Source organism: Cygnus olor, chromosome 5 (genome assembly GCF_009769625.2).
Source record: "Cygnus olor isolate bCygOlo1 chromosome 5, bCygOlo1.pri.v2, whole genome shotgun sequence".
NCBI classification, from domain to species: domain Eukaryota; kingdom Metazoa; phylum Chordata; class Aves; order Anseriformes; family Anatidae; genus Cygnus; species Cygnus olor.
Window position 1 is genome coordinate 23,842,395 of NC_049173.1, and position 26,859 is coordinate 23,869,253.

Sequence of the window (26,859 nt, forward strand, 5' to 3'; positions counted from 1 at the left end):
ATCAGGAACCTATTGATTACTCACTGGCTCTGACTGCCCTGGTGGTAAAAGTGTCAGTTTCAAGTGGTTGGTGCACTTTATGGGCACCGTAAATCTGCATACAGGGAATCTCCAGGTGGTAGGTACCTTGGTAGAGGGAGAAAGAGAAGAACGCACACAGGAATGCTAGACCTCATTAAGACATGGACAGGAAGGGTATCTGAGGCACATTTTATGAAATATGCATTCTTTGGTAGCTAACACACCTTTCAATTTCTGATTATGGTCACTAGTGGGGTCCCTCAAGGCTTCATTTTAGGGCCAGTCCTCTTCAATGTTTTTATAAATGATTTAGATGTAGGACTAGAAGGTGTTTTGAGCAAATTTGCCAACGACACCAAACTTGGAGGAGTTGTGGACTCGGATGAGGGTGGAAAGGCCTTGCAGAGAGATCTGGACAGATTGGAGAGCTGGGCGATCACCAACCACATGAAGTTTAACAAAAGCAAGCGCTGGGTCCTGCACCTGGGACGGGGCAACCCTGGCTATACGTACAGACTGGGCGACGAGACGCTGGAGAGCAGCCCCGCAGAGAGGGATCTGGGGGTTGTGGTTGACAGCAAGTTGAATATGAGCCAGCAGTGTGCCCTGGCAGCCAGGAGGGCCAGCCGTATCCTGGGATGCATCAAGCACGGCATTGCTAGTCGGTCGAGGGAAGGGATTGTCCGGCTCTACTCTGCGCTGGTGCGGCCTCACCTTGAGTACTGTGTGCAGTTTGGGCACCACAGCACAAAAAGGACGTAAAACTGTTGGAGACTGTCCAGAGGAGGGCAACGAAGATGGTGAAGGGCCTAGAGGGGAAGACTTATGAGGAATGGCTGAGGTCACTGGGCCTGTTCAGTCTGGAGAAGAGGAGGCTGAGGGGGGACCTCATCGCAGTCTACAACTTCCTCGCAAGGGGGAGTGGAGAGGCAGGTGACCTATTCTCCGTAATCACCAGTGACAGGACCCGTGGGAACGGTGTCAAGCTGAGGCACAGGAAGTTTAGGCTGGACATCAGGAAGAGGTTCTTCACCGAAAGGGTGGTTGCACACTGGAACAGGCTCCCCAGTGAAGTAGTCACTGCACCAAGCCTGTCTGAATTTAAGAAGAGATTGGACTGTGCACTTAGTCACATGGTCTAAACTTTTGGGCAGACCTGTGCGGTGCCAGGAGTTGGACTTGATGATCCTTATGGGTCCCTTCCAACTCGGGATATTCTATGATTCTATGATTATTAACCTGAATACAGGTGCTATATTGGTAAGAGAATAGGTTGGCAAATACCAGTCTAACAGCAGACTCCTAGAAACACCACCACCAGGAATGTAAGGCAATGGGTATGCATAGCATACCACCTAACATCGGACAGGCTGAACTATGAATTGTGAAAATCTCAGTTACAGGCTGCAACAATGAATTAGCTGTTCTGTGAAAGGTGAGTTTTAACAACTCCTCTGAACAGTTCAAAATGACTCAGAAGTAAAGCAGAACAAGACCAAGAGCAAAGGATGACAGCAAATGCACGCTGGTACACTGTCACAAGCCTCTGTGAAGAAGTCAGAGGTAAAGAGTTTGGTGGGATGACAGATTTGGGCCTAAACTGAGAAAAGTAGAATGGTACTTACTCCGTCCTTACTGGCTTTCTATTTGTTCTGCTAGGATTCTATAATTTCCTTGATGTTGCGCAAACAATAACAAGTAATTAATTGCCTGATAACTTTTGGACGATGGCTGGTGGATCATAAGTAAAAACAAAGTTGCAGTGCTCAGTCACTCTTGGATCTGATAGGTGACCACAGAAAAACTACCTTATAGTCCAGAAAGGACTGAAATTCTACCCTGGAAAGAGAGAAAGCAGAACACATCTGGAGACACAAAGTAGGCTACAAAGTACAGCTACCTGGGTAGCCACAATATATCCAACTACACACTGTGGCCTCTCACTGACAGTAGTTAATGAATGAAAAATTACATATGTACAGAAAAAAATGGTTTTGTATTAAAAAAATATAGTTTGTTTCTGACAGCGATGTGCCTTTTTTTTTTTTTTTTTTTAAATCATAAGCTAAATCCGTATTTCCTGGGTAATTCCTTATCTTTTGTTTGTACCATAGCACTCAAGGTACCTGATTCTGCATGCAGGTCACACTGGAGAAAAAGCAGGCTTTGCTACGCACAAAGCTGGGATTCATCGTTGTCTTTAATGTGTCAGAAGTATTTTGAGCAATGCTTCCTTTCTTTTCTCTTTGACATATTTATTCTATGATGTTTTATTTTTATTTTCTTTAAAGGAACTGTAACTGCATACACTGGAGTGTCCTATTTCACTCCTACAGTTCAAGCTGACTGCATGTTGGACTATCATGGTCATTCGAGCTTGCTACTGTTTAACCCTGTCATAGATGTAAAAATGGAAAATTTGTAGGTTTTAAGACTGGCAAACAATACAACCTGTGGAAAACAACGCAGAGCACAAGCAGACATCAGTTCACAACGAACCTGACTGAAAGAATCAGGCCCCTCACACCTTCTCAATCTGTAAAGAGAAGTCTAGATTGTAAAATGATGTCCACTCACAATCCAGGGTAAAATACACCTCAGTCTCATAACAGAGGCCTCTAAGGAGAGCCTGCACAGCTAACTGGGACAGTCTGTGGCCTTCTTGGAAAGCGGTGGCATTATCAGACACCTGGGGGTATATGCCTCTCACTGTAATCTCAACATTATTCAGTTTCTCTGCTGACAATCTTTATTCTACCCCTATCCCTGGAAGATGCAGAGCATGTGGATTGTGTAGTGAAAATAAGGTAGCCATTAATCTACTGTCATACAAACAAGGGGTGCTATTATCCTCACGTTAAAGTAAATGTTCAACAAGGAAACTGCTACCAAAAGAATTCCACACAGCCCAGCTGTTGCAGTTGCAATGCTGAATTCCCAGCAAACATAGGCCAAATGAAAGGTTCTTCCTCTAAGCCCTGAAGTGTTACCTGAGGCTGTTTATGGTGGCTTCACAAAATTAATAGTAAGAGCAGAGTTCCTCCTCCTCTTTTAAACTATAGACCCAGCTGGGCACCAAAGTCTGATCTGCAAACATTTGTAAATCAATACAAGTTGCTCATCCAGTCTGCATATAAAGCTGCCATTCAAGTAGCTCCTGTTACCACATCACAACGCTGATATTTGTCTGCAGTAGTCTCCTCTGCCCTGCAGAGCCTCATGAGACAACTGCAAGAGCACATTTTCAGATTTCATAATCACTAACAGGTCAGTCCACTTCTTAATCATCTGAATGTCATGGGCCTTCATGCAGCTGCACTCTGTTCCCCAAGTAAGCATTCTAACAAGAGGGAACGCATTTTTTTCTAGTTTCCCAAGTAAGTGTTCTGAATAGAAATGATGCGATCCCATATATTGTGTTCACTATTTTCATACTGACTCATGATACATGTGCCAGAAACAGCCCTAATGTTTGCCAGGCCTACTGAGTACATGGATTTCACAATGGCAACATACTTCGTAGAGGAAGAAAGAGAGAGTAAGTAAACAAGATTCTGAAGCCAAGGGGAATTTATTTTTCACTCTGGAGAATTAGGATTCACCAAAATGGAAGCATTAGGCCTTAGACAACTGCATATGACACTAGGTTGATAGCTGCTGTTCACTGCATGCCTGTCAGAAGAATTCAGTTATATCCCCAACTGGAATATTAGCTAGGCTTTAGAAGCAAAGGAAGACATGAAAGTGTTCCGGCTAAATGGTAAAAAAAAAAATATGGAGAGAAAGATGCCTAAAGCAGTCGACAGCAAAGACAGTTTTATATGCAGACATTCCAGGAAGATGAAGATGTGTGGATAGGTCACATGAAATGAGCAAGACACTGTCCTGGTCAAGTGGGACAACACAAACCTGTGAACAATCATTCACTCATTCAGCTATCTCAGGAAAGGCTTGACGTTGCAGGCAATCCCTATACTTCCACATGCTTGGGTAAGAGGCAGAAATGCCAGGATCTCTGCACAGATGCAAAAAAAAAAAAAGCAATTTACTTAAACATGCATATTTCTAGAGCTGGAACTAGAATTAGAGACCTTTAAGCCTTTTCACTCTAAAAGCACCAACAAATCCAGGGTTTGGGACAACTGGCAGTTTACTGGAAGATGATCACCAACCCTTTTGGATTTCTATCCCATGTTCCAGGCAAGATTCATGTCTTGCTTCTAAACCCAATTAAGCCTCTGGGTTTATGGTTAATATCAGTTGAGAGGGCGTGCAAATGATGTAGTCCTCATTTCTCTGAGGATTTAGCTGAACTGTTCAGAGGTCTCTCTAACATAATTCTTCAAATCTTCATCTTGAACATCTACTTGCCATCTCACTGGGCACTGAGGTCCACTTTTCTTATAAACCCCGGTCAGAGTATTTAATTAAGTTTTTCACCCATAGCCCTATTTTCAAGGCTAGACAAACCACAAATGACATTAGGGACAATTTATCATCTTCTACCTTCCTCTCTTGTCCTACCTGTTATTAAAACTTAAATTGAAGGGAACATTGGCTCTAGGCTCTTCTGAAACTCTCATCCTGCCTCAGTGGAATAACATTCCACCAGCCCACAACCTATAACATCTTTCCACTGATAGAGCCATTGGATACCCAGAATCTAATAACATTCTGCTTGAGCCTGTACAAAATCCTCTTCAGGAGAGTTAAAGACTTAAAGAAGAAAATTCTGTACAGACCACTCCTTTCACCCAGAGAGGCAAATGGGTAGAGGGTAAAGAGGGGAAGGATCACTTGGGCTGTCCATGCAAGTCTCTGCTAGCCTGCTTTTAACAGCCTGCATCGTCAAGCAGAAACCTTAACAGACAAGACATGATTAGCAAACGCTTTGTGCTCTTAAAGGAGAGTAATTATAGGCATGTGAAAAAAGGAAGAGATCCCCGAGGTACTCTTCCTTGCATGCCTCCCGAGAGGCAGCAGGGCCATTAAAAATTCCATGATGAAGAGGAAAAACAGCCTGGGAACAGCCAGGAGGCAATACAGCAAATTAATACACCAGCTGTCCCTTGGGAGGACTGCAAGAAAGCAGGAAACTCTCCTCGCTTCACAAAATAAAATTATACCACTAATGATAACAGTCACCACACACACACAGAACTGCTTCTAATGATGGGTGTGAAATTCCCAGTGCTATGCACACACTTTGAATGAAATCTCTTCTCATCACAGACATAAAGCAAGAAAGGTAATCTTGGTAGTGTACAATTCACACAGCCTTTCAAATAAGACTTCCCAAGGAACCCTCCACATACATAGAACTTCCTCCTTGACACTGAAAAGCCTTTCTTGAACACCCCCATCTGCGCTCAGTATTCTGAGCAACAGATCTGGTTAAATGAAGCACTGGGTTACCAGTGACATGCTGCACTTCCAGATGAACTACACCAAAATCCACCACAGAGGAAAAGAAAACATTTCCATTGGAGGGGGCAGACTCCACCTGGTAGTTATACTCCATTGGACACATTTGTGTCAGCAGAAGATTAGCAGAGAGGTAATTTTCCATCACACAGTTGGCATCAAGTTGAAGAAACAATATTAAGATGGGTTCTTCTATTTCACATAATTCTCAGGGCATTAGTATGCCCACCCCATTCTGACAAATCTCTGAGTAGAGTTTCTTGAGGACAAGATGCAAGCTGTTAGGACCTTACTAAAGCACAAACTGCTGGAATTGACTCTGTCCATGAAAAAAGAGGAAGAGGTTAACCGGGGCAATGGTTGAACAGAGCTTACAGAGATCACCTGAAGTTCCTGTAAGCAAATGGACCGCCAATGGACTTAGCTCTTGAAGTACCTAAAGAACTACTATTGTTAAGAGAATATACCTGTGAAGGAATCGATTTCCTTCTGTGCCCTTGGCAGCATCTTTACATAAAGCAGGCACCTTGCACTAAAGAATTCAATCCCCACCACATTATGGGGCCATATAACATTTTTTATTCTTACCATAGTTGCCCTCCACTCCCCCAACCCCACCAAAGATGAGCACATTTCACACTATAATAAGGAACTGCTTTCCCAAATGACAGGCACTTAAAAATGCAGTCACTGCTAGGATGAGACAAACAACTTCTCTGCCAACATTCAGTAACAATTCATCAGGGATATTGTTTGTCAGGACAGCAGTCACCTGCTCCTTAGAGGAAGGAACCAAGCATATGTCCATTGGTTAACTAGACTATATATGCAGTAAAACCAAGCAAATATGATCACTCCAGCTTCAGAAATCTCTTGCAACACTCAATAGTTTTGGAAAAGCCCTTCACTGATCATCATAAAGGCAGAACTTTGCTATGTTCAAATTTGTGGGCAGGAGCTGTCCAGATCTCCTTTCTGGAGGACAAACAGGAAACAGCTGGTCTCACCTGTAATTTCTGCATAGCACAAAATGAAACACCTGAGACACAAGAAAGGTTATCCTCACTGCAGATGAAGAGATCAATTAATCTTCTTGCTTCACAGGCACAAAACATCCCCAGACTGGGGCAAAAGCACAGAAAGGAACCAATTTGCTGATGCACAATCTTCTGGATTCTTTTTATTCTCATCCAGCTGACTGTTTAAGAGTTGATTTCCCTCCCTTCCCCCTACCTCCCCTTCCAGCTTTAGCATGCTGGCTACAGCAGCATGAGGTCATGGTGCGACATCACAAAATTCCCTGCAGTAGCCAGTGGGAGGAGAGGCTTTGCTGGGTGGGTGCCAAGCTTTCGTTTAGACACATACAACCTCAGTACATTTTTCATGCTCTATTTGCTAATTAACAAGGGGGAAAAAAAGCCATGAAGCTTAAAGTCCAGACAGTTCTTTCAGATTTGGTCCTTCGTACAAGCACGTAAGCAGAGCTGTCCCCCAAGCAAGTCTGTCTCCTTGTACAGTGAGAGAGCTCAACCTTACCTTTAAACAGTCACCTGCAGCACAAGAACAGAAGTCACCTCCAAGACCAACACTTGTATTTTATTTAGGATTAGTCAGCAAAAGGTGCCCAAAGAGCATGTTAACCCCAGCCATGCAGATTCAAATGTTAACCCCAACATTTGGCCAGACCAGATCTAAATTGCAATAGAGAAAGATACCAAGCCACTGGAGGTCACCTCAGGTGAGTTCTGAATCTGTTCAGAGAGTCTATTTTAGGCACCCAGGATACCAATATGCCTCAGCAAGGCACTCACACTAGTCTGTCAGCACTTTCCCTCTCATCTTGTTCTGATTTGAATATTGGGGAACAATACTGTGCCCATTTGCACCTACACAACAGACTCGCAGCAAACTCGTTGCACAATGAGAAACAGATCACATTTATTTCTAAAAAGACAGTATATTCTGCCTGTCCGTCATACACTGTTTCAATATATCCTGAGTGCTTAGAGTACTGAGCCTGCCAGCTAAGCTGCATTGGTATGTTCTATGCTAAGTTTGAACACAGGCCTTGCAAGGAAAAGCGCATTAACTTCCAGGCCTGTGAGTACTGTTCAGACTGCATAGTACTCCTGAAGGGAAGTATGGGAGGGAAGTCAGACAACCCCAACAGAGCAGAGTTACCTGGCGGTGCAGTGTGCTGGTGAGCATCTTCGGTGGGAAGCATCAGCAAGCACATCCAGAGAGTACAGAGGAGATAATGGATTGAACTGGAAAGTCAAGAGATTTTATTTAAGCAAGGTATTAAAGGAAATAGTCTCCAGATACAACTGCTCAGATCTATTTCAGATCTATTCCCTGTAGTTGTTCATACAGTATAAGGAAACCTTTTCAGAATACCAAGGGATGAGGCCAGGTGAGAACTGACTCTCAATTCAGATAAAAAGCTAGCACAGGGTGCAACCGAAAAACTCATAACCATCTTCTCCCAACAGACAACCCCACAAGAACACTCCTCTTCCAACTCGTATTATTACATATGCTGGTTGACTAAGAGCATACTTGAAGGGCTCCACTGCTGCACTGCTTGTGGTAACAAGCAAAAAGTTCACCTCCCTGTAGTGAAGCCCCCGTCCACGTTCATATTGCAGAATGAAAAGTCACTGCTACAAACAGTGCAATCATAGAACTTTCCAACAGTGCCAATATTCCCGGTGGCCATACATGTCACTGAAACATCTCTAGAAGGCTCAGGCCCACAAGGCTCAGTTCACAACGAGCTCCCAATTCATTCCACAGCAAGTGAGCTTCTCCTCCCGCTCACAAGCTTCCCTTGCGAACTGCTTAAAATGATTTTCTGAAACCACGTGTGGTCAGGCTAATCTTGCATTGTTTGTAAGACATGCACTAGACAAACCCTAAAGGCATCAAGCCTGTTTAAGACAGTTCACTGTAGAAAACACAGCTCTAAAATATTTTTTACAGGAAAGATATGGAACAAATCTACTCATACAATGCACACCGAAAGCTTTGTTTGGTACACATAGAAGATTTAGAGTGGTCTTCAGTCTGGGGTGCCCATGTTACACTTCCATTCAGGGTCTCCTCTGTGTTTATAACTTGCACCACAAGCAAGAAATTCATTCCCATCTGCTTTGCAAGGTGCTTCACCAGTTTCCAGAACACTTGTTCTTGTATTACTAGGGTGACTGATACATGCATTTCTGGATAGGGATAATCCACAGCTGTAGAAGCCCTCTCGTCAGAAATGCTTTATGCTAGTCTAGAACTCAGTACTAGGCCTTTGCCTTCAAACTTTCTGACAAAGAAGAGGTCCTAAGTACAACAAAGCTTCTGTTATTGGGGAGCTCCTCCTTAAATTGGACTATAAGTTTACCATCAGTGAAATAACACCACAGCTGCACAGTAGGGAAGAATCACAAGTAACTCTCTGCAGCCGATTCAAGTTCAGTTATGAAAAATAAAGCTGATTTATATAGGTCATTTTAAAGCTTACAGAGTTATCATTCTTAAAAATATAAAAGTGGTATGTGAAATGCTGCCATTAACAAGAAACGCACAGTTGCACAAAAGCCTAGAAATTACTTTGCAGAAAGGCATGGAAATAATTCCTTGCCACGTATGTATTTATAGTCACCTGAAGGGTAAAACAACTTTCAGTCCTAGTGTTCACCGATCAAAAACCAACTTGCAATGGAACAGAAGGGAGTGTGCATTACTAGGAACACCGTTACAACATGACTGCTCAATTGGAAGTTGTTTTTTTTGTTTGTTTGTTTGCTGCCATTGGGAACCTGTGCTCTTACACTGTAAGTAAAGAAGTCTCCTACCACTGAAGCTATGCAAGATTTACATACAGAGAATACAAAGCAGTATGAGTACCTACACAAGAGCTTCAGACAATTACAAAAGTGCCTATTTCTCTTGCTAATCACCTCTTACTTTTTCCTGTTACAGTTGCTTATTTAATTAGTCAGATGACTGTTTTTTCCCCATTCTCTGTTGAAGAGACTATCAGGTAGAAGCCTGAGCCAAGCAAGGAAAAACAAAGCATTCAAAAAGAGAAAAATGTTCCAATTATTATAGAATTTTGTGAGGCCAAAGTTCCTCCTGCCAAGAGTTACTCTCCCTCCCACTCATTAGTGGAGAGGTAGGCATATGCTAACCTGAAACAGGGAGATAAACAAAAGGAGTTTGTGAGCTATTCAGTTCAAACAGACAATATAATGCCAGTGACATGAGTTGCATTCAAAGCCCAGAAGACATCAGTTACCAAAACAAGAAGGGACAAGGCTACCTTACCTCACGTGCAAACGCCACAGTGTGAGGGAAATCAGAAGCCAGCACTTTGTTCTTTCTAGAGAGAATGAAACCAAGAAAATAAAAAAGGTAGAGCACAGTCAGCTTACCTGGTTGCGATCTCTCTTCCCCATGGATGGTAACCAAAAACTGGAAGGAGGCAGAGTCGGAAGGACAGGTGGGAGCACCGCCAAGGAAGGAAGGAACACAGAGGGAAAAATGAGGGTTGAGGATAAGGACAGAAGGGCAAGAGAAGAACAAAGATGGAGGGAGAAAGAGAAAGATTAAACGTCAATAGGACTCATTAAAAACAAGGAATTTCAAACCCAGGGAAAAAAAATGGATACCAACTGGTGGTGAATCAGGCAGGACCCACTGCACTACACTCAGGAGGAGCCACCTTTCCTGCTTTTACCTAGCCATAGCCCAACAAGAACAACATTAGAGAGATGCCAAGGAATAGGCACCATCTATTTCCATTGGTGACTACGATTTTAAAACACAAACTGGGGAAGGAGACAGAACACCAAAGAAAGAATGCAATTTCACTACTGCCTTGTCAGCATCATTTCTATAGTCTGGGTGTGAAACAATAGCGTGAGTCCACAAAGAAGCTTTTTAAATAACTAACATACAAGGCTCAATCTTCTCACACTGTGCAGGAGATATGCAGTTATTACAATGGCACAGTATAAGAGAGGGGAAAAGAAAAAGATGACTGGATCCAAAAGGACATTTGAGCAGCGTCAACATACTGGGGCAGCCTAGTAACTAAAATAGTCAGCAACTGCAAATAAGAAAACAGAGAAGCTGTCAGCAGAGGACTGTCTCCCATTCAGCAGGTCACTGCATTCTTAAGTTACCCCAAAGCTCTTCATTCCCTTCAATCACAGAAGGGAAGAGGACCCCATAGTTCTTCCTCCCCTCCCAAAGCTCTACCCAACAGCTGTTAAGGGCCTTACTCTTTCTGGCGCGGATCACTAACAATATGACCTAGCCTCTCGGTGCCCACAGTGCTCATGGAGGTCTCCTGAAACACAAAGACAGGTAAAAGTTTGCAGACTCATGCAATGAGCAGACCTAAAAGTTTGCTACTGCCCATAAGAATAGATCTTGCTCCCCCAGCCCACTCTCAGCTGAACGTATCCACCCTCTCCTTTTAGAACCTCAACTGAGTTGATTTATCTAATAATGGCAGAAGACCATTTGGTTGTTGTTGTTGTTGCCGTTATTTGTTTATTTATTTTACTGTTTTAGTTACTACATTTGCTTGCACAGGGGTGTACCAAGGACTGAACCAGCATGAAGTATGCGGCACAAAGATGCAGTGAAGAACAGGGAAAATGGTTGAGGAATGCTTGTTTCCAGTTTGCTGGCATCAACTGAGCCAGACACAGGCTGAGAGGTCAGGACATCACACTACTCACCCTACTAACAGAAATCTTCCTCACAAAACTGCATCCAGCCTCTCCAACCAAAGGAGAAGAGGGTTCACAAAGAGCAGGTGAATGAAACAAGGAGGAAGCATGAAGTTTGCCCTTCCTGACATGAGGACATCTAGCATCTATAAAGAAAACGTATATCCTAGGAGAAAGGACTTGCTCTGGGAGCATGTTTTTCCCTGTGAGACACTGCCCTGTGTATGTGCTTGAGGCTGGTGTACACATACACACACAGCCTCAAGCACCAGCTGTTCATATCTGCATAGCAGCTCCCTCCAGGAAAGAAACACATTTTGTGGTAAGGGTCTGAAGATGAGGGTAAAAGGTTTTCTCAGTTAAGAATTTTCACAGTTTCACTCCAGGTTACATAAGCAAAACACATTCAAAGTTTAGGGGGAGTAGTAACAGCAGGGGTAAAAGATGGGCTATTTGTTATAGCAGGAAAATTATTAACTGAAAGTGCCGTAATGTTTAAATTTACGGTTTATTACTGTGTAAATTACAAGCCGTACTTTTGGTAATTAGCAGCTCGCTGGCGGGGAGCTCTGAATGAAACTCATTATTTATGATTACAATTTAGAGAGAGATGGGGAAGGGGGAGCAGTGACCTCCGCTGCAAATGACAAAGATCCCTTTAAGGTGATGAAGATGAATTAAACAAGTAAATATTATCCTTCTCATTTGGATCATTAGAGGTGCTGCCAACAGGCCCAGCCACTTGCAGGTGGCCTGAGGAACCCTACCCAAAGCCAGTCTCTTGCCTGCTGAGGATTCATATTTTAAACACTTGTTACAACTAAGCAAGGTGAGTGGAAGGAAGAAGGGACAAACAACGATCTTCAAGTATGACAACAGCTTCTGAAGAAGAAATCACACTCGCCTAGAATCCAGGCCCCTTTAACACACCTTAGAGTTAACAAACTCTCTAAAGCCAGCCAAATCAGAATATAAGCTGGTACCTTCAAGATCACGTCCCAGCAAAACCTAGCACAGCAGACCACGTCCCAGTAAAACCTAGCACAGCAGACTCTCAGAAACAACTTTTACAGTACACAACTGCACTCCACACTCCAAGATCCAGACCAAGCATCCAGACCATCTGGCAAGTATCATTTATTCCTTTAAGAATGGGATTAGCATTTTGTTTGCCCGATGCCTAAAAAAAATGGTTAATGTCCATTAAAAAAAAAATCAATGGCTTTGGGTAACATTACTGTATATACCCTTTCACTCTATCTCATCACTAAAAATGGAACAGCTGAAACACCCTGCTTCTGCAGCCATTTATGTCAGTCTGCTTCCCAACCTAAAATTTTACCTTCCTTCAGCTTTTGCTTACCTCTCTGCCCTTGCACTCCCAAATTACAGGCATGTACAAGTCTCATGCTATCATTATTTTCCCCTATATACTGTCTAAATCTTCTTGATATTTATGTTCTCCGTCATTCATCTTCAGACCTCCTTTCATACTGATTTTAGCACTAATCAACTGTCTCTGCCACTCCAAGCCTGTCTCAAAATCCAGTTGGTTACTCAATCAACTTTCAGCAGTGAAAGCTGTTAAACCAAATCAAAGACTATATGAAACAAAAATGTACAGGGCTCCCTTTCTGCAGAAAAGGATTCAAGTGCAGTCTTAGAACAGCACTTCAGCAATAATCAGCACTGGAAATACAAATGAACTATCTTGCAAAAGGGAATACCTTGCCAACAAGCCTCCTTCGACCTTTTCGGAGACAACGGGCAGCAGCTCCTGGAAGGCGATTCAGGCGAGCATGAAAGCCTGAAAAATCAAATACAGGAAAACTGAAAATTTTTCCCAGTAAAACAGCCAGGAAAAATGGTTGGTTCAGTAGTCAAATCAGTATTTCTGTCTCTGTTTCTCAATCCACAAGAAGTAGGTATTCCATTTTATTCACAAATCAAAGTCCCCATCTAAAAAAAAGAGCTAGCTGATATGAGGAATAAAGAGTATTTTTTTTGTCTTCTCCATCAGTGTAGCTATTTGTAATTGGATTATTACAGAAACAGATCACTAATATCAGTTTATGTTGCAGCACCTGTGAATAAAATCTACTCATCATCACATCAAAAGTTCACGATCACATGTCATTCCTTGTGGAGCTCACCTCTCTGAGCTGGTCGCGAGGGCAAAAGAAACGTGGAATCTGAGAGCTTTTCCAGTCCTGAGTCAATCCGCTCCACTTCAGATCGGTGGTCAGCTCCCCACTTGGGAAGGAGGTTGGGGACAGTGAATCCCGGGACACATTCCCCTTCATAAAACCAATCGCTCTGCTCATCGTCTCCTAAAGAAACAGGATGGAATTATCAACGAGAAACACCAACATGCCCTGTGACTGTCCCACGAAGTACTACACGTAGGCATTTTTGGACGTGGAACAACAGCTGAAGTCTCATTAGGAATTCCTTCCTGAAGAACCTTGTATTTGTATTCTGTTTCAATCATCTGCAGTAACTATGGGGCCTCACTAAATGCTTTAAACTATACAACTCAGTCTACAAAATTTCCCTTTCGAACAAAGCCTTCTTTATAGACCTGCCTAGGGCAGCTTTAGCACTCTGTTGCGGCTACATCTCATCAACCTTAGTTCAATGCTGTGTGATGTCTAATGCACAACTCTTTCTCTGAAGTAATTACTGTGACAGAAGTAGAGGCCAATCATTTGGCACACGTGTTCTAGGCCACCACAGGAAAGATTTCACAACAGGACACCAGGCTCACAGAGTAAGCAAAAGGAGCACACTCACTGATGATGCAGATCCCTAGTCTCCTAATACAGCAGCAAACAGGAAAAAAATAAGGCTCTGAAATGGTCACTCTGAGTGTAAATACTAACCATACAGTGAGTCTGGCTCAATCAAAATTCCTTAAAATCTGTCAGAACTACAACCTCCCTGCAAAACTAGAGCAGCAGCAGCAACAGAAGTCATTACCAAAATGACTCCATAAAGCAGGGCCACTGTAATTAACAGCTGTAGTCTAATACTGAACTGCATCGGACACCATTCAGGGTAAACCTGCCTGGCCAGAAGTCCCCTGGGGGCAGTAGCACGTGAGCAGTGTAAGAAAAAAGCAGGAAGATGGCAGGGACACTTAGCTCTTCAGCATCCCATCTAAGAAACAGTCCTGTGTAATTGCAAGGTATTTTACCTTGCCTTAAAATATTAAGGCACCTGACTTGGGGAAAACTCTCATTTGCTTAATCATTAAGACACAAGGATTCCCAGTTATTCTCTCTCTTCACCAAGTCACATTATCCCTGGCTGAACTCCATTATGCCTACCCACACACCTTGCCAGCCAAAAAAAGCAGAAAAAAACCTCATCCTAGTATGAATCATCTCACACATAACAGAAGAAGCAGCACCCAAAACCAACTCCAATCAGCAACAGTGAAGATAGCCAGAACATTTCAACCCAAAGCTATCACACTGCTTTTTATTTCTGTGATATGTCAGTTGATCAAGAATGCTTATGACAAATATATTTTGAAATATACACATACCCCTACCCACCTTACATCAAACAAAAACTTAGCAATGTTGTCTAGGTCCTCTAAGTGACCATAACTTATGCAAAAATATCCCTTACAGTTTTGGCTCTGTGAGCATAGAGCAATGTAATACCTCAAATCACTACTTCCACAAGACAAACATTAACAACCAGGATCATATGCTGATACCTCTGCAACATTTGCCTTGAGAGACTTCTGTGCATTTAACAGAAACTTGCAATCCAATTATACACTAGGATCATTCTCCACTCACTGCAATTCCAGCTACCAGTGCATTTCCAAGACAACTCATTTAATTAGCCACAGCAAATATATATTACACAACATAACCTCAAAAGAAGGGGAAAAAAGCTCTATTCAACTTAAGTACATTGCTATTTCAATTTATTCAGTTTGGGATTGCCTAGAAAACTATCTTTGATATGATCTATGACAAATAAAAATACTTTTTGTGTTCTCTCCACCTCGCTGAAGCAAAGACCTGTTATTTACTTCTTTATGACCAGAAATTCTCAAAAAGGGGGGAAAAAAAGATGTTCCTTATTTAACCTGAAAATGCAACAACATCTGATTTTCTAAGATCTCATCAACCCTTCTTAACATAAGTTAAAACGTCTTTTGCCCACAAAACTGTTACAGTATAAACTGTTTAAACAAGCAGAGGTGACCACAAACCTCTTACAGGTGTGTATACATGCACACGTGTATATGTGCATATCATCTACACCAATCTTGTCTTGAGCGGTGAGGCAAAAATTCAACACTTCAGTTACCACACTGCTTCATCACCTAGCATGCAAGTGCTCACTAATTTCAGCTCCCCAGCTGAAAAAATTTTCAGCTTTTTTTTTTGTTATCAGCAAAAATAGGGGACAGGAGATTTGACCTTCCTGTTGATTTTGAAGTATGGGAAGCTGGAAATAGTTATTTCTGAGCAAAGGCAAAGCTGATCTCTGAAATTCATGCTCTCAGGGAAAGTACTCCAGCCATCTACGGTCACAACAAATCAGCCCTACAGCCTAACACATCATCATAAAAAAAGCGTACGTATGTTTGCTAACATCATACTGCCTCACACAGACACCTGGGCTGGTAACAACTTAGTGGAAACAATATTTTCCTACTGAGTTACTGGTTCTACTTCCTTTAGCGCTCACGTCTTCCCAGAAGAGATCTCATCCAAATCTTAGCTTTTGAGATGTGACAGAGTGCACACCTGCATGAGCTGCATGGCCTTACACGTCTCTAGGGTTATATCCCACCTGCTCCAAGTGTAATAGTCCTGAGTGCCTATGTGCCTACTGCAACTGCTTTTGCACTTACTTCCACCACATCCCCCAGAAACTGAACACTACGCTGTCACTGATAAAATCACCATACAGTCCACGCTCAAAACCCCTAAGAAATCATTTCTGCAGTAGACATTGAAGGTATTAGGCTCAACTAATGCACACAAGAGCAAGGGAAGAACAGATATTTACAGAAATAAAATCTATCACACATTACTGGTTTTCTTAGTAGTGAGAAGTTGCCTAACGAACTGCTAACTGATTTTTTGGAGTTTTCTCTTCCTACCCATAGAGGAAAAAATAACAGATTCAGGATGTAGTGGTATGTAGACAACATCTAAAACACCTGCAGCAATAGATCTTGAACTTTGTTCTTTTACTAGGGAAAGCTCTAAAACTTCTCTTCTATTTCCAGGCCTTGCCATAATAGTCATTTCTTATGTATTTTAAATGTTATAGATCTGATATACAAGAGTGTACTGTTACCAAAATCACACCTTTCTAGCTCTCTCAGATCATTTTCTTAACTTCTAGCACCTCTCAGCCACTGGCCTTTCCCCCTTACTTCCCTCTCTGTCTGTCTTCAAACTTAAATCCTTCTTTGCCTTTATAAATTAATAGAAATTCTCCAGTAACACTTGAGGAAAATCACAGGACAGTTGTTACCTTGGCGGCCCTCATCATTGGTAAACAGGCCAGTATCACTGCTGCTGCATACACTGCTGGTTTCACTGCAACAAAAACAAACAAAAAACACTAAAAAAAATGTTACAATTCCAGCAGATACAAAACAAAAACCACTTTCTTACGTTTTACTAGCTTCTCTGAGCCCAATATGCTATACATATTTCACAGAAATTAGGTATCGTTGCATTTCAGATACGTAGCTGGCTCTAGCATGGGATATAATATCTTTCTGTTAAATCTGCAATGCTGCATCACTTGAAAAAGAGTAGAATCCTGTATCTAGTCTAGTTCTAACGTATCAAAAAGTAATTAATACAATGGCATTTGCCTTGGGTACTAGAGTTAATAACCTGACTCTGACATTGTCTGGAATACTCACTAGGAAATTAAGTGCACTTAACTGTCCTTGGGTCACTTAACAGCTACTGGAAAACATCCGAAGTTTTGTATTTCAGACCTCTTTTTCTCAAATGTGTTACAGAGCTACATAAAGCCCCCTTCAATCTACAGCAACTTTTATTTTCTTTAGAGGGAAGAGCAATGGGTACATTTGTAACTCCCCAGCTAAATACCTTAGCACAGCACGGCTTGCTACTGCTCAACGCAACCTTGTCACAGCACGCTTTGCATTTGCTGAAGCGGTTACAGGAGACTTAATTCCTGAACCAATGAATTAAACTAGAAATTAATGTGTAGGAAGCCGTTAATTGACTGTAAAACTAGATGAATATTTGCAGCAGAAGTACATGCTCAGGTCAGTCCCAAGCATCTGATGGCTTTAATGCTGATATTAAATCAATCTTCAGACACTTCGGGCAGTACTTCCCCCAATTTAGCTGAGAGATATAAGAACAAGCGGAGCTACTTTCTTCCCACCCCCTTTAGCACTAAGGCCTTATAGAAGATGTGAACATCAGATGTAAGTCAGCGTCCCAATCAATCCCCAGTCGGGAAGCGTTGTTAGAAAGCATCCCTTGCCCACTCCAAGGGTATTGGGTCATACTAGACACAAAACCCCTCTGTTTTCAAAGCAGAAGGATGCGTTATCACAAGAAGTGTAATCCCAAAGAACTGCAGGAACATAATAAACCTATTCTTGAGTACATTATTACTCTTGGAAAATACGCTCTGAAGTGTAACCAAATAAACTCATCATGCGTGGTATCTATAAACTCTGCATATTCATCATTGCGGAAAGGCCATTTAAACTGAAAGGATGAACGGTCTGTATATTATTCCCACATTTCAGTATGTAAGTTAATATCAAATTCCAAATCAATTCATTACAAAGTTTGGCCATCCATTTGCCCTCCCACATAAACACAATAACAATTAAGGCCAAGGACTGATAACCACGAGTCATTTGTTTCATTCCTAGCTCTCCTACCAACTCACTGTATGACCCTGGGCAAATCTCTTAGCATGTCTGCTTTCCCTTTTGAAAGCCTGGATGAATAGTCCTCACAAGCAGCAGATGCAAGGATTGAGTGACTGCTTCATAAGAGCTTTAGCATCCTCAGAGGAAAGGTGCCTGAGAAAGGAAAACGCATTAAGTCAAGATTCCAGATCACGTTAACAGTACTTTTAGCATCCTGTTGTACGAGAGCTCTTTAGTTCCTTACAGATAAGCATGACTGCCGGTGCCTTACTTGAATGAATTTTCGTGGACCTCACTCACCCTCTTTACCGCCCATTTTACACTTCAGGGCTGAACACAAACTAGACTCCTCCACAAGCCTTTCTGCAGGTCCAGTAAGCGCTGATTAATGACCTCCACTTGCAAAGGAGGCTACTTACCTTAACCATGAAATAATGAATCCTATTGATCCAACAACCTACTGCTATAGAGTGTTATTGATCACCCAATCTTTGGTTAAAATGGTCCTCATTTAGCAATTTCACTGTCACAAACACCTGGAGCAAAGCATGCTTATAATTAAATAGTTTGGGGGAGTTAAAGTGAGAGGTGATGGACAGAGATCTCAGGTTTCCCCCATTTATTCCTTCTCCTGAGCTATTGTTTGTGTCAGGAGAGATATTGATTTTCTATAAAAATAAGAAAACAAGAGGCACCGAGGGGCTGCAGAAGGTCAGGCTGGGCTGGAGAAGGAGGGGATGCTGAACACTCTGTCTTTGTCACTTGCCTTCCAAGAGAGGAATTTTTTCTTTACTGAGAGACTGGCCTCCAATTCATCAGCGTAGCCAGGCTCTCGAGTGCCACTGCAAGCTGTCATCAAAACAGCTCCCTTCCAGCAGCACTGGTTACACTCCCAAGCCAGAATATATCAGCATCAGCCAGTGAAGTCACAGCACTGGTGGGTCAGTGCAATGCAGTTTGAAAAAGTCAAGTTACAGCACTTGATAGCAGATTAGCCAAACCAAACATCTCTCACTAGCAAGCACATCACTCAAAGTGATCTGTCAGACAGCTCTTGTACCATGGTTTGTTCTGCCCTCTAGCTAAACCCAGACCATTCTGAGAGTACTCAGCTTAGATCAACAAGAGAAAGAACTTCAGCACTCGATATATAACTTCCCTTTGCTTTATTATGGCTGCAGGGAATCTCAGAGCATTAGAAGAGACAGAAGGTTACTTCTAACAGTCTTAGCAGTTAATTGTCACCCTTGTACAAATATACAGATGACTATTTAAAGTAACATCACTTGCTTCCTCTGTTGTTTCCACAATTACTTACAAATTAGGCTTTGAGTTGTGTCATTACCCAACTTAGAAACATCACTTTCCCTCATCATGTTCCTGCACATCTTTCCTTCTCTCAGTTCACCTCTTGCCACATTTGGCAATTTCAAATATTTCGTGCACAGCTTGAATCACAATGATGCAGCACATCTTCCACAAAAAAAAGATGAGGTGAAGCCTTACAAGCAAACTGTAAGTACTACCTCCCAGTTAAGTATACATTTCCAAAGCTTTCTCAATGAATGGGAGTTTATCTACTGAATACAGTAGGCTTTTGATCTGACTTAGGATAAGGGGCTTTGTAGAAAGCAGAGAAAATGCTGGTATGTTAGCATTTAAAGAGATTCTTTCCTACATAACAAAGAAAAGCAAGTGTCATTGGAGTGGAGGAAAAAGAAGGTGAAAGAAACCATCAGTTCTGAAGGTACAACTTAGTTGTCTAAAAACACATTAGTTTTGTGAAACTCCCCATCACCGGGGGTCTCTTTTCTCAGGTGAAAAGCAAAGGACACAAGGCAGGGACCCTGGTGGTGGAGTCAACATCCCTGGAGGTATTTAAGAGATGTGTGGATGTGGTGCTTAGGGACATGGTTTAGCAGCGGACTTGCAGTGTTAGGTGGTTGGACGTGATGATCTTGAACGTTTTTCCAACCAAAATGATTCCATGAACAGCAACGGAACCAATACAGTATCAAAACACTCCATAAATTGCTCGATCACGATGGGCTGTTTCCAAGTACCGTGAGCTTTATCAGTCACCTTCCCTCCCCTCAGCTTGTGATGACACCCATATGATCCTCTCTCCTAGGCATCCAATTTTCTTCTGCTTTCCTCAGGGTATGTCCTTGTTACACATCTGTGCAAAGTACTCCTCTCATGGTACCAGGAAAAGCAGCTAGAGCAGAGTAAGAGCAGGGTGAGCACAGCCAGTTTCGCTCTGCTAGCAGCTATATTTGGAGCAGCAGAGACCAAAGCGTGATCCTTCACTGCTGCGAGGGATAGTCTGCAGCGAAGAGGGTTGCGTGTGTTTCTCTCCAACTTTGACCCTCCCTAGTGAGTCACAGCGCAGATCACACATGTGGTGTTGGAGACATCAAATACTCTGAGAAATATTTGATTTCTCAGAAAGAGAATCCCAAGGATTTGGCAGCAGACGGTAAGTGTCATTTGATGCAGATACTTGCACAATAATTACTTTGAGAGCAAGGGACAACTGAGACAGAACAAAGCAATATCCTCAGCGTGGTCCTTAAGTAACAGTCCAGACAAAGCTGTTTGCTTACTCTTTTAAAGTCTGGCACAAATAAAGGCTGGATGAAAGCCTGCTGGTTTAAGTTCAAGTTTGACATGATGGAACAGGCTCTGACTGGTGGAAAAAAAAAACCTCAAGGAACCCTGTCCATCACTGCCACATCAAGTAAGGGTATCTCTCAGTCCATCACCAGTGACGTGCAACATTCAGGGGCTACTCAGCGTTTCCTTTCCTGGACCACCAGCAACAGCCCTGAAAAGTCTGAAGTGCTTTTAACAACTCATAACAAAAACGCATCCACTAGTCTCTTGAAAAGGCCCACTCTGTACTCACTTTTTAACCTAAAGAGAGCCACTTTTCAAGAAAAAAAGACCTTTTTTTGCTACTTCCATCCTCTAGCAGTCACATACAAACCAAAAAAGCAATAGTGGTTCCCGGGATCAGGACAGTGAGGACGTATCACAGCCTGTGCTTTTCAGAGTCTCTCAGAAAATACCTTTGAGGAGTTTGCAGCTATTACCCACAAAGCCCTCAATAACTAAGTGCCACTTGTCCGCTCTGACAAACTGCAGCAGCTAGACAGCCAGAACACTTAAATGAACCCGAACATACGAACAATTACACTGGAGCAAACAATTATACTTGTCAAATTCACTGTCCTCTCTCTGACAGTGCCTATTATAGTGGATGCCCAAGGAAAGAATATAAGATCGTAACACCGACTGACTATTTCTTCGGTATGATCCTATAGCTTCCAGCAGTTTCGGGACTTCCTGAGCAAGATCTTCCATCTGGACTATAATGCTTAACAGCCCCTGATAAATCCATCCTCCACATCCCCCTTTTGGATACAGAAAAGTTTCTCCAAAGTGTCCCACAGCAGAGTTCCAAAAATTGTGTGTATGAAAAGTAATACAATTTTTGTATTGAACGTCTCCTGCTTCTCACACAATGACAGTCTCTATTCCCTTTTAGTACACCATTCGTTAAGAAATCTCCTCCATTTGACTCTCAGCAGTTGTTTCTTTTCTAACCTGAAAAGTCTCTTTGTACAGAAGCAGCATTACAACCCCAAATATTCTAAAAATGAAACTCAAGGGAAAACTTCTCAAGAGCAACACACGAACAAACTCAGACCACAATATTTACATTTCTTATTTTCATCTCTACATTTCTTATTTCATCAAAAGTTTTTCAAAACGGGACACAGAGATATACCAGACTCCGCTGCTTGTGCAGACCTATCCTGTAAGTATAAAGAAGTCGTGTGAAACTGAATTAATCTTCTCACTACTTTCTCCCAAAGCTAGCTTTCCAGGACCTGATTCCAGATCCACTCAGAGATGCAGAACAGTAGACAAGATGTTTTGACTGAGGTCCATACAGTACCTGCACAGAGGACTAGCGGTCACGATGGGAGATCTGACCTGTTCTCTATCACTTATGGTAAGTTCTGAAAACAAGAATCTAAGATCAGTTCAAATCAATCAGACAACCGAAGTGCCCGCAGTGGATTTAGCTGCCAATTCTCAAGCCACACGCATGCTACTTTGTAGCAGCAGGGCCACAGACTTTTCAGAGGGCTGCTTGTATAATATAAGTCAGAAACATAATAACTTCACCAACTTTTCAAAGTGTTTGGGTCATCAGTACAGCACTAACAGGAAATGCTGCTGGAAAAAAATCTACAGATTAAAAGTAACTGAGGGATTTCCCCTCTTCAAAAAGAGAACAGCACTGAATAATTTTGATAAGAACTTCTAAAAGCAAAGCACAGGATTTACAAGCAGCTGCAAGCAAGGCAGCCATCTAGCTCTAACACAGGGAAGAAACTGAGATCTCACCATTCAGACATATTTTCATCTGAGCCCTGCTTCTGCTCATCAGCTTCGCACTCCATCCGCTCCTTCCTTCCCCCTTTGCTGAGGAAGGGCCTGTTCTCTCCTGTTTCACAAAGGCCACGACTAGATGATGTCCAAGGGGCGTTTTCCTTCCAGCGTGAAAGACGTTGTTTCTTAGCTGACTTGAACCTGCAGCCCCTCTCATAGTTCCACTCCGACACCCTGAGCTTCTGCTGGAGGCTGGCAGCCACCTCTGATGTCACGCGTTTGACTTTCCGACGGCGCCTGAGAGGTCGACACGGCGCGTTCTCTGTAAAGGAGTCTGACTCATGCCACGAGTGTTGCTTGCTCCTCAGGGTGGCACTGAGAGCTGGATGTCGTTTGACCACTGCTGTGTCATCAGAGTCACTGAAATTGGCTGTCAGCACCTCCCGGCAATCCTTCACAGCTTCATCCAAGCTTGACTCTGAGGCCTCGCTGTAGCAGCAGGCATGCTCTGCCTGATGCGTGAAGTCTGAGCGTCGTTTGCGACCCCGTCTCTTGCGAAGCTGACGTCGCTGCTGCCGTGGGCTTAGGGCCATCTCTTCCCATAGCTCATCCAGCTTGTTTTGTTCTGAAGTCTGCTCTAAGGCTGAAGCCAAGTCATGCACCAGTTCATCCATTGGCAATACCTACTAAAAACAACAGCAAACAATTAGCACCAGACATAAGTGTCACTACTAACACATTGCTAAACCACAGTATGCTATAGCCTTTGTAACATTAACTGAGTTACGCACTTACTTTGAGCTGCCTAGGAGAAACAATGCAGCGCAACTGCTGTTTCTTGGGCTAATGTTCACTCCTTCCTTCCTTTTGCAAGAGTTAAAACCCGCTTCTAACCATGGTGGCAGAGACGTCACTACTGCGGCAGCTGGGTCAAGTGCTCTGCGTCTGGAAGGGCCTTACGGCTGCATCTTTTGCTTTGAAGGGATGTGCTTTATTACACATCTTAAGAGCAACAGAGCCTGCAACTAGCTCTCTACCTCATGTGATTGTGTTGGTTACTATAAGCCACAGGGATCAGCCTGCACGGCAAACAGACTGAAGTCTTCCAAAAAGTAGACAGGCAGTAAAGCTGGGAGCAAAACAAAAAGTAAAACAGGCAGTTTGCAAGTCAGCACCAAATCAGCAGCAAAACAAGACACACGGACACTGTGCTCCTTACAACGGCGTGCATAAGACCAAGCCCCACTTGCCACAGGCAGAATTCCCACCCACCCGCCCGCCCTACCCCTGGGCTGTTAGTGTCCTAAGCTCCTGGCCAAACTCCTAACCCCACCACAGTCACCTCCCCCTCCGTGCCACGCCGGGGCGGGATTTCCCTCCCCAAACTGAAGGTTTCACACTCAGCCACCGGGCCCGAGCCTGCAAACACCCGCAGCCCCGTCCCAGAGCAGCCCCGGCTGCCGCAGGCCGCCCCCGGCCGCCCCACAACGCCTCTCCGCCCCGAGGGGCAGCCGGCGCCCTCCCGCAGCCCCCCGGGCAGCCCCCGGCCCCGCAGCACGGGCCTGCCGCGCACCGAGGCCCGGCCAGGGAGCCCACCGGGCCCCCGCCGGCCCGGCCCGACCCGGCCCGGCCCGGCCCGGCCGAGCCGCTCCCGGCCCCGCCGCCCCCTCCCGGCCCCGCCGCCCCCTCCCGGCCCCGCCGCCGGGCCGCGGTCCCCCGTCCCCGCTCACCGGCCAGCGGCCGCTCCGCCCGCCCCTCGCAACGGCGCTTCCGGCCTTCCCGGGCCGCTTCCTCCCCGCCCGCCCCGCTCGAGGGGCGGGCCTGGCGCCGGGGGTTGGCCCGGGACGGGGCCGCGGCGCCTCGAGGCCCGCCCCTCGGGGCCGGCGGGGTGCTCTGAGGGAGCGCCGCGTAATGGCGGGGTGCTCGGAGGGGCGTCCCCTCCGCAGTGCTCCTGTTACTGGGCTTAAGCTGGCGGAGTTGTGTCCCCCGATCCTCTTCCAGGCGCTTTTGGGATAGGGTGGACATGAGGTGCCTCAACGTGGCACTGCTTCGTGGGGGGGTGTCTGTGAGGTGCTGGGACTGCTGCCACGCCACCGAGGTTCACTGTCACCCCAAACCACGACCACAACTTGTCCCACATGAAGATCCCCTCGTGTTTTCATGTTTCACCCCAGTGACCACTGAACACCTTCAGACACATGGCCCAGCGTCTGAGGTCCTTCCTGAAGCTCGGCACCCAGATCTCTAATCTCGACACATCCCTTGATTTAGTGCATGTATATTATCAGGTGCCATGGGTCGGTTTATGAAGTTCTTATTTATGGAAATATCAGCCACCGGCTTATCTGACCTCTGGCCTGCTTGCGAATGAAAGTAACATCTGCCCTATAGAAGGCCCGATGTTCCTTATCGATTTTCTGAAGATTTGTGCTTTGGTAGGTCCTGTTGTCGGAGTCCCAGCCCGTGTCTCTACAGATCATTAGCTGCTAATAGAAGCTGTATGTTCGCAGCTCTTGTCATGCGCTCACTCTTGCACTGCTTGATTTTTATTTTTATTTTTTAATTGTAAGATGTAGGTAACCAGTAAACGATGTACCAAAACTCCTCCATTTCATTTCAGTGCTGACACACCGATTTTATATATCTGGATGAAACTTTGTTATTTCTCAAGTTAAACCTCTCTGTGTAATTCCCTTGTCCTTAAGAGCTGTACCTCACTTCATATTGTCACAGCATATTCTTATAATCTTTCCCATTTTCTAGATCACCAGCAGCCATCAGTAAAGCCAAGTGTGTCCCCACACTCACGTTTTACTTAGCGTTTCCTTTTGTTTCCTGTCTTTCCGTTTATTTAATCCATGTGGCAGCATTCATATTCAAGACAATATTGGTTCATTTTTCAAGTAACATTTTACGAGGCAATATATTAAAGGCTTTGCTGAAGTCCAGATATATTATGTACATGGCATTCTCTTCATCTGCTAATTTTGTAAATTAAATCAGAGAAAGTAATCAGGTTTGTCTGACATGATTTGTTCTCTATAAATCTACACCGCTGCTTATTGCTCATGGATCTATTATCTTTTGTATTTTTGCATTTTTTTCTGCCTCTATTCTGTCATGTGGCCAGGAACAGAAGTTATTCTGAAAGGGTGATAATTGCCAAGATCGCGACTTCCCCCTGCTCCCCCCTAAATGACTGGTACTGTGCTTGCTCTTCCTCAGTCCTCTGGCACCCTCCCTAGTTTGCTAAGATACTTCAGAAATGACCGTAAGAGAATCCTTGAGCTCGTGGCTGATTCCTACACCCCTCTAGGACAATCGCCATTTAGCTTCATCGAGTTCTCTCCATGCCATTTCTCCAATTCGTCCCTTATTTCGTTCTGAGCTGTCATTTTAACATTTTCATTACCTTTTAGTTGTCTGAAAAATTTCAGTGGAAAAAAATATTAAAAGAAGAAAAACAGTCATTCAGTAGATCATTTTTATCCAATTCTTAATTATTGACTTCAGTTAAGTTACTTTCTCTGCATCAATTCATCTCTAAATGTCTGTGCTTTTGTCTTTTTAACCCTTTCTATGGCATTAACTCACTCTATTTGACTGCAGCATTTTGTTTTCCCTGTCAGTTTCCTATTTCCAATACAGGGGTTTTCTTTTTACTCTCGGATCTGAGAGCCAATCCCTCCTAAAATCTAATCCTGTTTTACCACTGCAATCCTTTTTCGTGCTTCAGGATATAAAGCAGCTACAAAATGTCTGGGTTAGAGAGAAACTCCCCTGATGGGAAGGTTATTCTGTAAACATCCACTTCAGAGCTTCTTACCCCTTCATTTCGATCACTCCGTGCTGGCTGCGGTTCCGGGCAGGACAACAAATTAGACAAACAGTTGTGTAAAGCATTCCTGTGTTGGTGTGTCCTGGGCAGATGCACAACAGCAGATGCCCAGTCTAATTTCTCTTATTTTCCATTTGTTTTCCCAAACAGCTCTCTGCTGTTCTGTTGATCAACAAGCTGTTTTGCCACTGATATAAATTTTACTTCACCTGTCCATTTTTTTTTAAACAATTTTCAGCATTTTAAACTAAATTTCAGTAGATGTCAGCAGCCTTTTTCCTGATTTGGGGGAGGTGGGGTTTGATTTTCTGGAAGAAGGTTAAGGGTAGCAGAAGTGTTTTTGCAATTTGCAAGAGTCACAAGAACTACTAATACAATCCAGAAATAGTTCATTCACGGTACAAGAAAAAAAAAAAAAAAGGCAATAGGAGTTGGAGAAATATAATGGGGCAATTGGGGTAATCTAGTTTTGAGCAGTTTATGATATTTCTGTTCTGTCTCACAAAGTCGAGAAGTGAGACAGT

The 26,859-nt window shown here is 43.6% G+C and overlaps 1 protein-coding gene across 14 annotated transcripts in view; it reads right to left on the reverse strand.

Moving 5' to 3' along the window:
- GPATCH2L (G-patch domain containing 2 like) overlaps positions 1–24,314 on the reverse strand; it is a 51,124-nt gene extending 26,810 nt beyond the window's left edge. Inside the window, exons 1-9 of one of the 14 annotated variants that reach the window (XM_040559087.1) lie at positions 24,228–24,314; positions 23,293–23,626; positions 22,513–23,180; positions 16,695–16,759; positions 13,334–13,510; positions 12,908–12,987; positions 10,725–10,792; positions 9,873–9,912; positions 7,627–7,712 (exon numbers count right to left, since the gene is read on the reverse strand). In XM_040559087.1, coding sequence (XP_040415021.1) covers positions 7,627–7,712; positions 9,873–9,912; positions 10,725–10,792; positions 12,908–12,987; positions 13,334–13,510; positions 16,695–16,759; positions 22,513–23,171 — 1,175 coding nt within the window. In that variant the 5' untranslated portion in view covers positions 23,172–23,180; positions 23,293–23,626; positions 24,228–24,314. Of the gene's footprint in view, positions 1–7,626; positions 7,713–9,765; positions 9,821–9,872; positions 9,913–10,724; positions 10,793–12,907; positions 12,988–13,333; positions 13,511–16,694; positions 16,760–22,512; positions 23,184–23,284; positions 23,748–24,227 lie in introns of those variants that run through there. The other 13 variants (XM_040559079.1, XM_040559078.1, XM_040559084.1 and 10 more) reach the window with 13 other exon arrangements.
- Positions 24,315–26,859: the final 2,545 nt, after the last annotated feature.